This window comes from Amphiura filiformis, chromosome 16 (assembly GCF_039555335.1).
Source record: "Amphiura filiformis chromosome 16, Afil_fr2py, whole genome shotgun sequence".
NCBI lineage: Eukaryota > Metazoa > Echinodermata > Ophiuroidea > Amphilepidida > Amphiuridae > Amphiura > Amphiura filiformis.
The window spans coordinates 52,051,360-52,063,756 of NC_092643.1; the positions used below are offsets into that span (position 1 = coordinate 52,051,360).

The 12,397-nt window shown below is 36.9% G+C and overlaps 1 protein-coding gene across 1 annotated transcript in view; it reads right to left on the reverse strand.

Annotated features, from left to right (window-relative positions):
- The window catches only part of LOC140172734 (piezo-type mechanosensitive ion channel component 2-like), a 143,321-nt gene that overhangs the window by 29,752 nt on the left and 101,172 nt on the right, over positions 1–12,397 (reverse strand). Inside the window, exon 8 of the mRNA XM_072195866.1 lies at positions 5,466–5,516. Coding sequence (XP_072051967.1) covers positions 5,466–5,516 — 51 coding nt within the window. The remainder of the gene's footprint in view (positions 1–5,465; positions 5,517–12,397) is intronic.

Sequence of the window (12,397 nt, forward strand, 5' to 3'; positions counted from 1 at the left end):
GCCACTGGAGTGCATCTATCGTCTCATATAACACAGGCGACATCATTATTTTAAGTAAAACAATGAGGCGAATCTCGTTCTTAAAAAATATATAAAAATATCATAAGTATACCAAATTTTAATCAAATTAAATCCTTCATTTTACATGGAATTACCTAAGGCTTAAAATCAATCAGCCCTGTTGTTGCTTCATGTATATGCACCTCCGATTGGTTCAAATGGCGCGCACGAGTATCACGTCGACACCCACACGCTAAAGTGTATGCTATCGTGTCATATCACACAGGTAAAAACCAATAAGTTTCAGGAATGTTCTCAAGTGTTAAGAATACACTATAAACTATGAATTGAGTAGGTGTATCATGTGAGATAACAAAAATATTAGGAATCGTGAACAGTTTGAATTTCATATTCATTACTGCACACCTAAACCCTTATAAGATGTGACCCATTCACCCCACCCTAAGGAACACCGTACAGAAAGATTTTATAGACAGATAAACAAGCTTGGGTGGACTGGCATTATATACTAAGTGAGTAAAAGAAACATTCAGAACCAGTGGGAAATGATCCGGGAAGATTTTATTCAACTTCAAGGAGCACCAGTGAATATAGACTGATTTTGAAATCATGATAAAGGTTGTTCAGTACTACATGTATAATATTTGAAAACTGCCCTGTAGAATCAGCATAATAAAAAACAAAGACCCTTTCTGATTTTCAACTCCTGTAATTGTAATTCAAGAATTTTGTTTGGTAAACACCCCCTTCCCTCCCCCATAAAAACATCCCTTTTCACCACTTTTTCTTCAATCATGTACAGTATATTTCTTGAGTGGCCAGGCAGCTGGCACTGGGTTTCTTAAATCAAGTAAGTAGAAATTATTGTTTAACAATTAAAGACAGGTGTCCTGTTCAAACATTGGTATTAAAATCTGAACTGTATTAATTTACACAGATACTACCTCCTCTGCCTGCCAGGTAATGGACTGCATCCAAAATGGTGTTGATAGAGACAATCAAGCAGGAATTGACCATAGTTTATTTTCTTCTATATTAGCACACCTATACTTCCTATTTCAATAGTCAACCTGCTCACCCACCCCCAGGGATCTCTGCACAGGTTTATACACAAGAGGCACAGGTGGGTAACAATCAATATTAAACTGTATGTTAATTCAAGTCTTGCACGTTTCAGGGCAATTATGTGAATATCTATACTTTGTGGACAGTACAGGCTATTCCGGTTGAAATTTATACACCCTCCTATGGAAGACATGACATTAATCTCCCACAGAGGGAGTGTGAATTTCAAATGGAGTCACCCATTTTGATAGTCCCTTTTGAAATTCACACTCCCTGTGTGGTAGATTAAGGTCATGTCTTTCATAGGGGTGTATTGATTTCAACTGGAACAGCCTTATATAAGATACAGGTTATGGCACTGTACTTTTTTATATTCTGTGGAAACTTGAGATTGGTCATATTGAACAACTACTGAGAAGCAAGTAATTTAAAGTGGAAACGTCTGTACAAATAAGGTTATTTGAAACCCCAGAGAAATCATGAAAAGCTGGAATGAACTCAGATTTCATGCTGTGTAGATGGATGGTCAATAAGTGAACGGATGCTAGTTATTCAATAAATGAGAAGTGGGGCCATTTTACATGTGTGTGTATGTGTATGTTGGGGTGCGCTTGTTTACAGTGCCAAATGATGACACACACCTGATTCTTAACGCAACTGCAATAGGGGACTGTACTTGCTTTTTATAGCTGGATTGCTGGTGGTGTAAAAATGCATTTAACACTATATATCCTACAGCCAGCTATATGAGAGAAAGATTGAATGAAATAACAACAAATGCAGAAAATGTGCCAACAATTATAAAAGAAAATCAAAATGTCTGGGATGAACTTAAGGTTCATTTGAATATACTGTAATAAGTTATACAATAATGTTTTGATAATGTTAATTTACATGCCGTGGCTTCTGAGCCGCAATATTGTGGAATAGCAAGTTTTTGAGCTTGATATATAAACTAAATAAAATAAAGGCGTTTCGCCAACCTCACTGAGGTATAAAGAAAAAAAAAGCTATATGAGAGGTCCAGGGTTCCCTGCAGTTTGACCATGTGTGTCCACGGTCAGAGTGAAAGTTACATCCACAGTTTTTACCCAATTGTAAGGGTTTTTACCCAATATCCATGTTTGATAGTAAGTAGGAACAAGTAGATGTACATATTGTAGGGGGTATGTGCATCTGTTTGCAACAGCAACTGTGGACCCTTATGCAAAACATGGACACACAAACACAGTAGATGTCCGCAGTTATAAGACCTAATCCAGAGGGTGCTACATACCTTCAGAAAGAACTTAGCCTGTAAGTCCCCCATTCAAGGTGTAATGTCAGGTCCACCATATGGCAATTCATTGTCAAATTAGTGTATAAAAGTCCATTGTGTGGTTTCAATGTGAAATGTCACTCCTTGAGTTGTCTGTGTGAAATCTATGGCTCCATGGTTAGGGGTGAATATAAGAAGCTGTGTGTGCATGTGCCATGCCAGTTGGGGTGTCTTTGAGCAGATCATTCATGCATGAACACAATAGTAAAAGAACGAGGACCTGGTACAATTTCAAGAATTTCTTTAAAAAAATTATGCTTTTGTTTGCACAGAACATCGTACATCAGTCCCAAGTTGACAGGTTTTTTTGTTGTATTATTTTGTTAATCATCATGTTTTATAAAGTTGTGCATACTTTCCATATTATTGATTAAGACACAGATATTTTATTCCAGCAAGTCCTTCGAAATGCTTTCTTTGCATGATTATGAATGTTTTGAGTCATCCAGTAGTAATAATAAATCAATTCTGGACTCACAAAAGGATTTTAACATTGTAACCTGTTCACTGAGTCTTCATCAAACTGCGCAGAGACTTGACCAATGTTTTGGTCACATGATAGTAATCGATGAGGAAGTAGTTTCAAGGAGGGGTACAAGGCTTGCGATAACAGGAAACATAGAAGCCATCCGAGAAAGAGCCGAGCACCCACTCAATAAGAAGGGGATCTCCGTTTCCAGTAATCACATGACTGGGACCCGACTATGAAACTACTACCTCACCGATTACCATCACATGACCAAACCATCAGTCAAGTCTCTGCACAATCTGATGAAGATCTGCTAAACGGGTCGCAATGTTACTAAAAACCATTGGAGAATCCAGAATTTGATTCATATTATTGTCTACTTACTTTGCATATTTGTGTGTGTGTTTATTTGTTGGGGTGCAGGTAGGTGTGTGGCTGCGTGTCTGTGCTTACATGTTTATATGTGACGTGTGACTGTGTGTATGTGCACACTGACGATGTCTATTATATGATAGAACATACCTTCATTAGCTGTAAACTTCTGTATGTTACAAATGCAGGGAAAAACACATATTCCACGTCAGAACGCGATCATGTCATAACATTGTGGCCTACATTTCCCCTTCTGTTTGCATGAAAATTAACCAAATTTGGTCATATTGAAGGATTAAGATTGCTACAAATAAGTGCATTTGAAATTTTTTGACCCCTCCCATACTTTGATTCTCGAGCACACTGGGCCAAAAAAATTGGGGTCAATAAGGCACCACATCGAATTTGGTCCTATAGAACTATCGGTGCCCGGTTATGTACCGATGACTCTAAACATCACTCCCTGGAGATGAAATATATTGTATCAAGCATAATAATTAACAGTTGCATAGTGTTATTGTTTTTCATTTAAATAAAAAATGAATGCGCTGTGCAGATGTTCAGGGCACAATAAAAAGAGCCATCGGTACCACTTCAGGCACGGATAGCGCTATAGGACCAAAAAAGATGTTGTGCCTAACAATTTCAGTTGGCAAAAAATATCTTAACAAGTTGGGGCGACATATTTTATATTTCTGTATCCTTGCCTTAAGCAATACAACCCCTAACTACGTCACTGGGCTAAAGCCAGGGGATAAAAGGATCTTCTGATGAAATTGACTTTAACCACTTCCACCATTTCATTCCACAATAATCAAAAATCATTATATAGCACAGCATTTCCATCCCACGCTTATTACCTTTGATATTCATCTTATAGGTGACCTATTTTCTAAATCTTCTCAAACAAAGGTACCAAGTAGTTTTGAATGCAGTTATGAAAAACAACATCCCTAGGAAAGAGATTGTTGACACAAGACACAGAAAGTGTCATCCTTATTTTCATTTCTCAAAAAACGTTCTCCCCTGAACATCTAATAAAACTTGTCAAAAATATGTAACTTGAACTCAAGAAGGTTGTAAGTACTGTAATCACGCTATTTTAGTCCCATATCCGATAATAATCCCAGCCCCTAAATTTGGAATAAAGTCAGAAATTAAGAAAATATCTAATTATTATCACATGGTAAGTTTTGGAAACCTCACCACATCAACTTGAACGTCATTCCAATCTTTGATTGGTTATGAATCATTGGATGTCATGGATATTATCGATGGAATATGGTTTAGGTTTAAAATTGGGAATTTTTTCCAAGTGTTCGGATACTTTTTTGGTGCAGTACATTTCAATATTCCCCTTTATTGCTAAAGCTAGGGGATAAAAAAGGATCTATAACTACTGATGAAATTGACTTTAACCACTTCCACCGTTTCGTTTCACAATAATCAAAAACCATTATATAGCACATCATTTCCATCCCACGCTTATTACCTTTGATATACGTCTTACAGGTGACCTATTTTCTAAATCTTTTCAAACAAAGGTACCAAGTAGTTTTGCATGCAGTTTTGAAAAACAACATCCCTAGGAAAGAGACTGTTTACACAAGACACAGAAAGTGTCATCCTTATTTTGATTTCTCAAAAAACATTCTTCCCTGAACATCTATAAAACTGGTCAGAAATATGTAACTTGAACGCAAGGAGGTTGCAAGTACCGTAATCACTTGATTGTAGTCCATATGCAATAATAATCCCAACCCCTAAACTTGGAATAAAGTCAGAAATTCAGAAAATATCTGATTACTATACATGTACCATGGTAATTTTTGGAAACCTAGCCGCTTCAACTTGGATGTCATTCCAATCTTTGATTTGTTATGAATCATTGGATGCAATGGATATTTACGCTGGAATCACATACATAAGGTAAAATTGGTTAATTAGCACACAAGCATAAGGGAACTGTTTACACATACAAGTATACTTACATTTTGACAAAGGTGGAGGGTCATAAAAACCAATTCAAAATGTCATAAGCTTAAGAAAAAATAGATTGTGTCCTTCACCCCGGAATTTGGGGTTTCCGATTTTCTTTGAGCCAAATTACGTCCCACCTTTTTTATTTATTTGAATTGAAAAGCCAGTGGGATTGGGTGATAATGGTACTTGGTTTTATCATGCATTACTCTAATACAAAGTCAAACATTGTCAACATACCTCTCTATTGTCTGTACTGTGTCTTCTTCTGCGTTTTGTTGTTTGTTCATTCTGAAGAAAAAAATTGCGGAAAATAAATCAGTTTTTCTGCAAAACACAATAAACATTCATGGGTGCATGAAGCAACATGCAGTCAAGTTAGCTCAATCGATAAGGCTTGGAATATGGTGCAAGAGAGTGTGGGCTCGAATCCTGGCAGTGGTTAGTATGCTCTTGTGTAAAAAAATTGAGTTAGCTTGAAATTTCTCTGAACAAGGAACTTACTGCTAATTGTCTCGTTGTAGCCCGTACGAAAATTGGGGAGCTGATCCAGGCTGCGAAGGTATATTGTGGAATGTCTAGCGTTATTCATAGAATACACATTTACTGTGGTATATACAATTGTTTATTTAACTTCCTTGACATTCTTGACCGAGTGATGGGCATACTTTTATGTCACCATGTTGATAAATTTTTCCGACATGTCAACAAGATAAAAAAAACATTTCAATGACAGCACAGATTGCTTAAAGGGACATTCAGAGATCTGTCATAGGCTATTCCAGCTGAAATCCATACACCCTCTATGGAAGACATGACCTTAATCTCCCACACAGGAGTACAGATTTCAAATGGGGTTACTTGAACATTAGAATCTCAAAGGTTCCAAGTTGTTTTTACTTATGAAAAGAAAATATGGTTTATATGTATTTTCCCAATCTGTCATTTGCTGATCCTCAATAAGTCACCAGAGAAGAAAAAAAGACTAGAAACCACAGTTGTGTTTGACCAAACACGAATATCTATGCCCGTGACCACACCCAACCCCCCTTCCCCTATTCACAAAACGAAAACTTATACCCCTTGGTATAAGCTTTAAATGATATAAGTACCCCTATCATTATTATAGCACCTAAAATAAAAAACCGCCCAATTGGGCGCCAAATCCAAAAGTTGGTGACCACCATAAGTATTATCCTCATAGCACCTTAAATAAAAAAGCGCCAAATCCAAAAGTTGGTGACCATTATGTGGAAGCCCTTTTTATAAGCTTTAATTGATATAAGTATCATCCTCATAGCACTTAAAATTTTAAAAAAAGCGCCCAATTGGGCGCCAAATCTAAAAAACTGGTGACCACCCCTTGGTCACCCCCCATTACAAACCGTGACAACCCTTAACCCTCCTAACACCCATTAACCAACCATACGCCATGTCCCCCAATGACAGCCTTTTGAGGTGGTCCAAGGCACCAATATCAAAATGCCTACACATTCCTTTTAAGGAATTTTGTCAAGTGATCAATTTCCTTGACGTACGATTCGGGCCGTTATCATTGCAAACACAGGTAACTAACAAAACGGTACATATAGCGCTACAATGTGTTAATAGGTTGTACCTAGTTTGCTTTTTAAAGCCTTTGAACTTTGACCTCTGGGGTCGCGGCTACCACAGAATACATCTAGGGTCATGGGCCATCATTGTACCAAGTATGAAACCTGAGGGCGCTGTAGTTCTTGAACTAGAGCTGTTTGAAACTTTACACATATTGCTCCCTGTAGCCCATGTCCTTTGACCTCTGGGGTCGATGTTAATTCAGGAAATATCTAAAGGTCATGGGCCATCATTGTACCAAGCATGAACCCTGAGGGCGCTATAGTTCTTTAGCTAAACCGGTTTAAAAAAATACACATATTGCTCCCTGTAGCCTGTGACCTTTGACCTCTGGGGTCGTGGCTACCATAAGTTACTTCTAGAGGTCATGGCCCATCATTATACTAAGTATGAACCCTGAGGGCGCTATAGTTCCTGAGCTAGAGATGTTTGAAATTTTACACATATTGCCCCCTGTAGCCCATGACCTTTGACCTCTGGGGTCGGGGATACCCTAGGATGTTTGTAGGGGTCATGGGCCATCATTGTACCAAGTATGGGCCCCGAGGCTACTTTAGTTCTTGAGCTAGAGGAGTGCAAAGAACTGGTCTTGAGAAGAAGGAGAAGGAGGAGAAGGAGGAGAAGAAGAAGTCGAAGACTAAACACAACAAATACAATATCTATGCCACCGTTCCACGGGCATAGATAATATGATTCATTGAACATGTCACAAAACAATAGAAAACAAAGGCATTCTTCATTGAAATATTGGCTTTGAATGCAAAGTGAAGGAGCAACCCTGACAAGTTATATATCACTTTAAAGCTTATGATCTAGAGAATATGAATATGACCATTCATCTCAAAGCCCTTCCCAAGTTAAAAACCTAATGCGGAATGTTTTTTTTTATTTTTTTATAATTTTATTTTAATCTGTGGGATTTGCTTTTTGACAAGAATAGACCACCTTTTCATCTCTCAAGGAGGTTTCACTGTGGTCAAGATGAAGAATTTTATTGAGATTTATGATTTAGGCTATTTTTATTTTGATGTCTGGCAATGTCAGATGTGAGATTTTTGTGTGGTGGATGGATGTGGATACAAATTAAAACAGCGGAAAAAAACTGAATAACACACCAAAAAGAGCTTTGAGACGAACTATTAAATTAAGATGGCCTTACTCAAAAATAAAATTTGCAACTTTCCTCTCATTTGGTGAGAACAGTCTCAATTTAGCAGAAGCGAAATATTTACTGTCTTCAGAAATGCAGACATGCTGTGCACTAGCAGAAGCAGTCTAATTCCAATCTCTATATTTATTGCTTTCAGACAAAAATATTTGATATTATTAGCAATTCTTTATTGCTAGCCATGGTCTACTCATCCAAATGCACTTTTAATTAATTCAGCAGGTGCCTTCTTTCAGCCTTGCTATATAGGATTGATTCAATGATTAAATAATATCAATTAAATAAAACAAGGTGTTTGTTAATAAATTGGCAAGCTTTTGTCTTGTACTTTAATTAATAATGAATGCACTGAGCCAGAAATACTCAAGGTCGAGGACAATGCCATTGCATTAATGTATATTGAGATACACTCAAGGTTGATCACATAACTATAAGGATGTCATTATATAAATGTATACTGTCATTATGTTACATCATAGACCATTGATGGTCTATGGTTACATGCTGAATACTTTTGAAGATACATTTTGATTTTTTTCCTATTAATAGAAAAATTACTATTTATTGTTTTTTACCCCTTAATAAAGTCATTTGTATTAATCTGTAAATCTACTTCTTCTTTCTCTTTAGGTGCTGTGTAATAATTTTGAACCAGGGAGGTAAAATTTCCAAGTGGTCTGGCAAAAAATCTTTGCCCCCCACCTTCGTAAATATGCTAAATTTTAGGGTTCCCAATTTGCAAACCTTAAATGGTCTACATATATGATGCGAGCGTAGCGAGTAGGAGTATTTGAATATTCTACCGTTTCTGTTGTTTTTCTAACTCTTTCAGCCTGCCAAAAATGACTTTTTTGAAGATTTTGAAGACCACCCCAGGGGGCTTAAATAAAAATAAAAGGTTTCTGAAAGCTTGTCTTGAAGAATCAAATTTACCCATGCAGAGAATGGTTGCATCTGTATTGACTTTTAAAAGGTCATTGTGTTTTGACCTGTGAGGTCCTTCTTCTTCCTTAAAGTGCCTCCCTCATATGTGACTGGACGCGGCGAATCAGCCGTAAAGTCGGCCCGGTCAATTTTGTTTTATTTCGTGTTTAGAAAATATATACCATAAGCTTTAAAATGGTATATCATTTGACTTCAAAAGATATCCAAAAGCGGGGTTATGATTTGTTGAACTCTGTTCCTTCGACAAAATTGTATTTTTTATCGGTTCTACATGTGTCTCTTTTTCTACATTTCTGGTAATAAATATCCAACAGTCATAATTGGCGGTCATTTCAAATCATCCCCAAGTCAACGAGGTTCAGAAATATCCTCTCATTGTTCATTGTTGATTATACATAGGCCTACCTAGACAAAATACAATGCTTTGTTATCTACCACTTGAACAGGATTTAGCCAAAGCAAACAAAGACAAGAACTATTCTATAGAAATAGGTAGAAGCTTATTATCCTCTTCAGCAGTAGTATTATTGATTGATTTAAACAGCGTTTGATAAGATACTTATCGCATAGCGAATTGATACACCTATGAATACGACCTTCACATACATTTTACACTTTAACTCAGAATACAATTTGCCGGGTTTACGGCTGATTCGCCGTCCACTCACATATGTATGAGTATTATCGCACTGCGTACAGACAAGCTGTACTTATAGTTATGGTTTCCTTGTAGTTATGGTTTCCGAATGCATCCCACCACTTCCAATCGTAAGGCTGGTTATGGCCTAGCCAGCAAGGCTCGAGCGATCCCGCTAGCCTTCAAAAACTCTGCATCCGATCGGTCACACAACTTCAAAAACTCTGCATCCGATCGGTCACACAACTGTAAAACCTGGTCGGGAAACGCGTGTCCCACAAAATTTTGTGTGTCCGTACATGTTAATGTGTTGCACAACAGGGACCTTTACAAAGCCCCCGATTGCTGGTATTGCATCGCATTACATCGCAGTTTGATGCAAATATTTGACTATTTCCTTTCAGATTCCTGATGAGATTTTAAAGATTTATGTAAATATTATTGTCAATAACAAATTGTTGGTGCCAATTTAGGCTTTTAAGCATTTTTATGTGTGGTGCGCCCTTAAATTCAAGCCATCTAAATTTAGCTCATCTTTGGACTTGCGCAGAAGTTGTGTAAACAATCAGATTCAGACAGACAAAATGGCGGATATTAACCCGTGGTAATTACAATTTGTTCTACCACTGAGCACACTAAATCACTAAAATCAGACTAAATAGCTATCTAACAGTATTGTGAATTATCAACGAGTATTAAAGAGATATTAAAGTATTGGTTTGTAAGTGAAAATTGTGTTTGGTGCGTATGTTCTATGAATCCCAGGTTAATTCTGCATAGTAGGGATCGATCTGTCTCAAATAGGCCAAGAATTCATTCGTCAGGGCGAACTTTTGGTAAAGACCCTACACAAATTATGTGAATGCAAACTTGCTGACAAGAACGATAGTTTAGAAAGTTGTATTTTTGGGCAAAAGCTTATCACATCTCGCTGCCGCAAGAATTTTCATTCATTGACTGGTTGACCGGTGACCCGGAAGTGTTGCAAAATGGGAGTGGTTAAGTGTGAAAGGTCAATAACTTGTGTGCTGATTGGTCCATTGGTCGATATGCTGCTAAAATATTAATTTATGCACGATGGAGGTTTAGAAAATTTTCATGACTTTTATGATGATGAAGTTACGAAATAGGATCATTGCAAACACCAATTTGGTAAGCTTATAATCCCTCATTTTGGGGCTGAATCAACTTGCGTCCGACGCAACAGGTTGATGAAATTTGTTGAACATTGCGTCCAGCAATACAAAAATGCGTCTGGACGCAAGAATTCGCATCCAGCGGGAGCCTTGCTAGCCAGTCGTCAGCCAATGGGAATAGACCAATTGTTAGTGCGGGTTTTTGCCGTCGTTTCATATCACATTCAGCTTTCATCGAATTTGGATCAAGAAATTTATTTTTGGTGCGTCTCATATTTTATTTCTCTGTCTTTGGGTAAATACTGGGCTTTATAACATGTTACTATACCCATCAAGTAGATCTCAAGGCGTTATTGTCAAATTACTCTTCACTGTAAGTAATAGTATTGTGAAGTGCAAATTAATGCCACTATAACACACCAACGTGAACTATTAAAGATGGGATAGCAATATTGAAAGAGATTCAATTTTAGATGGATATATTACCGTTTTATTTCCATAATTACCGTACTGACGCATGAGTCACGCTTGAGTATAGTCCCACCCGTTTTGGGTGAACATTTTTCAAAATTGGGGGTGGGACTATACTCAATTTCAAAAAAAATAAAAAAATTTCAAGATGTTTTGTATTTTTAATATGAAAATTGATAATTTGTATTCATGTCATACTCTATTAATGATTTCAAAATGCATTGAATTTGAATGCATTTTGATATCATTAATAAATATGACATAAAACAAAGTATTTTTTTTTTTTTTAGGTCAACCATGAATGATCCTAGCATTTAGGTCTAGGTCCTGGGACACTCCAAAGCCGAAAAAATAAATAACTTAAAAAAAATTAAATTTTTTTTTTTTTTTAAATTCTGAAATTTTTCAAAAAAAATTTGGGGTGGGACTTTACTCGAACTATACTCGACTATACTCGCGTCAGTACGGTATATAGAAAATTTCATCTTTGATAGCCATCACCTAATATTTTCAATCATACTTTGGTCTATCCATCTTGCAAGCATCGACCAAATTACCTTATTATACCTATAATTTCTGACCTTTATAACCCTATACCTACATGTGCAACTACATTTCACAACTTAATAAATGTATGACCGCAATATGAATCAACATTAAAAGGCCACACAGAGATAACCAGACTAACTTAATAAGTTAGAATAACAAAACTAACATCAAATATTATGACTGCATCAATTAGTGCAAGGTAGCATTTAATTAACGAGCAGCAGTCGGCTAGTTGCCACACATGCTTTCCCATATACAATCCAACCTCTTTTAACCGTCCAAGATGGGTCCAAGCATTTTATCATTTGATGTTGAGACTTTGAGACTTTGACTGCTTGAACACGGTCTGTTATTTCTTTTGTCCATGGTATCTGTAAGTTTTGAAAGTTTTGAGCATCTCAAACTTATTTTGACTGTGTTTGAGTTGGGGAAAAAAGGGGATGAATAAAAACCATCTGCATTGGATTTCAAAATCTTAGCAAGCTTTGAGACATACTTTGCCTTATCCCAGCTCAAATTTAGGGCAAGTTACAAGTGAATTCAACAGGCAAGAGTTGTAACACAGCTGTTACTTGCATGGATGTCAAGTTGTAAATTTGAGCTTAGGCGACAAAAAAACCCTGGTCTACGAGTCTGACCAACCCACATTTTA